At 31.1% G+C, this 5,173-nt stretch overlaps 1 protein-coding gene across 1 annotated transcript; it reads left to right on the top strand.

Moving 5' to 3' along the window:
- Positions 1-1,241: 1,241 nt before the first annotated feature.
- LOC113380510 lies at positions 1,242-2,885 on the top strand. Its single transcript, XM_026619722.1, has 2 exons — positions 1,242-1,338; positions 2,176-2,885. Exons 1-2 carry the CDS (start codon positions 1,242-1,244, stop codon positions 2,883-2,885), a joined length of 807 nt encoding a protein of 268 aa, XP_026475507.1.
- Positions 2,886-5,173: the final 2,288 nt, after the last annotated feature.

Raw genomic sequence — 5,173 nt, 5'->3', positions numbered from 1 at the left:
TTTTATTTGTTATATCTATTATATTTTCTATATATATATATATATATATATATATATATATATATATATATATATCTAAGTTTCTGAATTGGGGATATATTTGATTGTGATTATAAACAAAAATATCTATCTTATGCAATTTTATTTGTGTAAAATTTAAGTAAAACATACAGCTTTGATCAAACTGTGACCATTTTTTGGGTGTTGTGGTTTATCTTTATTGCTTTTGTTCATTTAGAACTTTAGATCTGTAACCAGAAATAACATCTCTGGTCAAAAATAATGACACAATTAAGATGGTTACATCAATTCTGCCATTGAGCAACTTGTGCAACTGGCTGTTGGGTCCGAAGTCCAAACTATCCACCTACAACAAGCTTCTAGTATACAAAGTCGTCTTAAAACCAATCTGGACTTACGGCATTTCACTCTGGGGTAGTGCCAGTCGATCTAATATAAACATTCTACAGAGAGCTCAAAACAAGATCCTTAAAAAAATACTGGAGGCTCCCAGGTATGTACCTAATTGGCTCGTTCATCAGGACTGCAACATACAAACAATAGCGGAAGAAATTAGCAGATTTGCTGCGAAATATAAGTCAAGATTGGAGAACCATCCAAATGAACTAGCAAAGGACCTACTTTCTGTGAACACTGTCAAGAAACTAAGAAGATTAGATCCACTAGACTTAGCATAGTTATATATTTAGTATAGTGCTTGTAATTATTCTCACATATTTGTATTTATTATCTGCTTGCAATTATTGTCACATATTTATATTAATTATACTAACTTAAAATACTACCAATGGGTAGTATTTTAAAAACTTATTTAATAACTAATCACAACAATTACTGAATGCCTTCTCAGGCAGTTGTAATTTAGATGGAAATAATAATAAAAAAAAAAAAAAAGTCCGGGTCTATTGTGTACCGTCGGCTTTATACCCGGCCTCCCTTTTATTCATATATCCGTTTATACAAAGTTTGTTTAGGAGAAGAGACCCAAAACAATAACGAATCTTTGAATTCTTTGATTTGGACTTTCGCTCCTAAACATCTTCATTCTGGTCCCAAAATTGTTGAAATTGCTTACTTAGCAGTTATTATCTTTAATGAAGGTTTTCAAGGTATTTTGAAAGTTATGTCGATTATGGGATGCCCTGTTGATCGTGAATCCCAAGCGTATGTTGAGAAACGGGATGAAAAGCGAATCTTTCGTTCTGAGCGGCGCGGAAGTGATGTCGTTAAACAAGCCAGGATTGACTCAAGAGCTTCAAAAGAGTTTCACGAGGAAGAGAAAGGAATGCTCTATGGACCAGGCATCGCCGATTGAGAGTAAGTTGATATTTTAATAGTTTTTAACGGACTTGAAACTTTAAACGCTTTTTTCTCAAAACTGTGTTTTTCAAACTTTCCTCCATTGTATCTCAGAAACGGCTAGACCGAATTACTTGAAATTTACAGGGCACACTCAATATATTTAAACGCATGGAATGAACTATTATCAATCGAAAATTTTCAAAACTTCGATTTTTTATAGCAAAAAACAACAAAAACGCCTAATTTGTAACTTTTATTTCAAATGTCTATCAAAAATCCAATTTTTTTATATTCATTTGTTTATAGGTCATTCCGTGCTTTTAAGCCTACAAATTAAAACGCAGTTTATTTTTTTTTCAGATAAGCCGATCAGCCGGAATCGTGGAGAAAGTGGGAGCTCTTTTTTTCGAGGCTGGGGTGTTCAGAGCGCTGTAACTCTAGTTTGACTGAATATTTTTAGCTGAAATTTTATATTTATACTGTCCAAATGTGTTAATAAATGATAAAAAACTTGAAGCTCTAAATATTTACTGATCGTAGAAAAAAAATCCTAAAATATCCCTAAAAAACAGGCCGTCACATAGGAAGACCCCCTTAACTCTAAATTCTAACTGTTGGCCAAACAAATTAATAGAAAATACTGAAACTATACCAGATATTAGAGTTTTTACTATTTCTAACAAAAATAATTTTAGTTTACGCGTTTTTCCAATTTTGCCAATCTAGTTAGAGAAGTTGCCTTTATTTTAAGATGGTTGTCAAATTACAAGTCCAATAGAGAATATTTAAAATATTTAACTATGAATAAAATTCATAATTCTTCAAAATATATTATTTTACGCGTACAACAAGAGAGCTTCGGAAGTATTATCGATGGTTTTGCAAATAATAACATTGCTATAACTGATCAGAACTTATATTCTAAACCATTGAAATCTTTTATTGATGGTAAAGGATTGCTGAGAGTTGGAGGAAGACTCGAGTATGCTAACAAATCGTATGAACAGAAGCATCATATAATACTTCTCAAGTCTCATTATGTTACAGAATTATTTTTACGCGGAGAACACGAAAGGCTTCTGCACGCCTGCACTCAAACCACACTTTCAGTTGTGAGAAAAAAATATTGGCCGATTGATGGGCGCAATACAATTAAAAAACTAACGTGCGTTAGATTTAAGGCGGCGGCTGCAGAACAACTTATGGGCAGTTTACCAGTCGATCGTGTTAATGTGAAACGTCCGTTTTTAGCTATAGGGGTAGATTATGCAGGTCCAGTTATGCTGCGAGCAAGTCGGCAACGTAAGACTCCTCAAATTAAAGCGTACATTGTCTTATTTGTGTGCATGTCCACAAAGACAGTTCGCGGTAGGTGTTCGATCATTCATAGCGATAATAGCAAAAATTTTGTAGGTGCTAATAAGGAATTAGCTGAGTTATTTAAATTTTTTAAAGCAGATGAAAATAAGCGACGTTTAATTTCGGCCGTTACACAGTTAGGTATTACTTGGCAGTTTACACCTATGTATGCTCCACACTTTGGCGGTTTATGGGAGGGGTAGATGAAAATAATGAAATCACATTTGCGTAGAGCGATTGGGTCGCATTGTTCAACTTACGAGGAATATGTTACACAGGTCGAGGCAGTACTGAATTCACGTCCTTTATTAAGTATGTCCGATGACAGCACAAATGCGTCATATTTATCACCCAGTCATTTTTTAATAGGTGATATAATGAACCAGAACCATACAATACAAAATTCAATACAAATAAATTAAAAAATTCTAAACAGATTACAACAATGAGTGATCAATTTTAGAAAACATGGTCAAATCAATATTTAAATCAATTACAGACCCGACATAAATAGTCAAACAGTTGTTCAAATTTAAAAACTGATAGTGTAGTATTAAATAAGGAAGACAACGCACCACCATTGCACTGGCAACTTGCTAAAATTGTAGACATAAAAGTCCAATCACTAAAATTGTAACTCTTCCGATAGAATAAATATATGAAATTCCATATCTTCATAAGTTAAATTTAAATAATGTATTTTTTTAGAATGTTAGAACAGATCTTACTCCATTATGATATATAACTTAAAATGAATTATTATTGATTACTATTATTATTTTTATACAGTCCACTTTTCGAAAATATGTGTATCAAATTGAGATTACGATTATATTATTGATTTATGTATTTTAGGTTAAGTTACAATTTTTATAAATGTTAATGTTAATAATGTAAAATTTCGGATGCTTTGCATCGCCCGGGAATATGGACAAATGTATATGTCTATTCAAATTTCGCGCGGGCCTCATCTTTGGAATACAGAGTAAAGTATGCTATGCTACTATGCGATTAGTTTTTGTTGTGTTACTATGTACGATTTGTTCCATGTTGTATTTCAAGCAGACCCATCCAGCTAATAAATCATTTTATATTTTAAATTGTGTTTTGGTTAATGCTATTATTTATTTTCTTTATTACCAATTATTATCTAAAATGGATTGCAATAAAATTTACACTATTGTACAATTTGTGGATGAACGAGAAAAAAATATGGTAGACCTTGTACCAGCGTCGTGGTTATTTCACGAAGAAAGTCAAGATTTTACATATTTTCCTAAACCATTCGAATACAAGAAAATGCGTAAATGGCTCGAGAATTTAAAAAGACCATCCAAAAATTGGAAACACTATCCAATTATCATTGTGGGTTACGCAAGTAAGTATTTAATTATTTTTTTAAATATTTGTTTTTATTGTGACTACTACTTTTATTGTGATGTATAGTAATTTAAATATATTTCTAAAAGATGATCTAAAACAAGGATGCTGTCGAGTACGCAAATATTGTTCAACTCTGAGAGTAGAGTGTGCCGATGACGAAATTAGTGTTTCCAACAATGTAGTTGAAAAATTTGATGAGAGCTATATTCAAAAACTATAATCGAGTATTATTATTTAATAAATTTGTAAATACATATACATATAATTATATTACATTACATATATATTCCGAATACTACGAATTCGTCGGATATAACTGATAATACAGGTAAATTAAAAATATTGCTTAACAATTCTATTCATATTGCTGTAAATTCACATATTTGTAGATAAATTAGAAAAATATATAGCTGAAAAGTTGGACCAAGTCTAATTCTAAATAAGAAATATGACACGACTAGAAAAGAGCTCGATGAACCACAAATTTTGTTGAATGATAGGATACCAATAAAATCATATGAAGAATTTCTAGCATTTGAAAATATTATCAAAGAGCACATGTATAAAATAACTTTGGTAACTTATATTTTTTTCATTTCAATATTTAACTAGTTTGTAACAAAATTAAATTATAATTTGCATTTAAGGTATCAATGTTCAAAAGCAAGATTGAGAATGAAATCAATTTAATGGCAGCTATCAAAATTAATATGACCACTGTAGTCACAAAAGACGTGGAAATTTTATTTTCAGAGACCGGAAGAATGCTAAACGGTACTTGCAAAAATGTTTGGTTAAACAAATATATATGCAGGTTTGCATGGTAAGAAAATTGTGAATACAATAATTAAATAGATATAATCTTACAATGTTATAGGTGCTGTATCAGAACATTTTTCAAATAATAAGGATTTAAAGTATTTACCTGAAAAAGTCGGGCAATGGTTGTCGAGCGTCAGCGACCGCGGAGGTGGCCGAACACAGCCCTTGAAAGTAGCTCGCAAAAAAAAAGTGATTTTACATTTACAGATTTGCAAACATAAAAAAATGTAAAAATAAAAATGTATAAAGTTAAATGGATAATACATAAATAAATAAATATGTATAA

Source organism: Ctenocephalides felis, unplaced genomic scaffold, assembly GCF_003426905.1.
Source record: "Ctenocephalides felis isolate EL2017-DRISC unplaced genomic scaffold, ASM342690v1 CF-g0.4_SCAFFOLD_02189, whole genome shotgun sequence".
NCBI classification, from domain to species: domain Eukaryota; kingdom Metazoa; phylum Arthropoda; class Insecta; order Siphonaptera; family Pulicidae; genus Ctenocephalides; species Ctenocephalides felis.
This window is presented reverse-complemented; position numbering and strand designations above follow the sequence as displayed.

What these genes read in the sequence shown, in the direction of transcription:
- LOC113380510 (XM_026619722.1), top strand. Translation starts at nt 1,242, where the DNA reads ATGTCGTTAAACAAGCCAGGATTGACTCAAGAGCTTCAAAAGAGTTTC. An exon ending in CCAGGCATCGCCGATTGAGA is followed by an intron (nt 1,339 to 2,175) that starts GTAAGTTGATAT and finishes GCGTACAACAAG; the next exon opens with AGAGCTTCGGAAGTATTATC.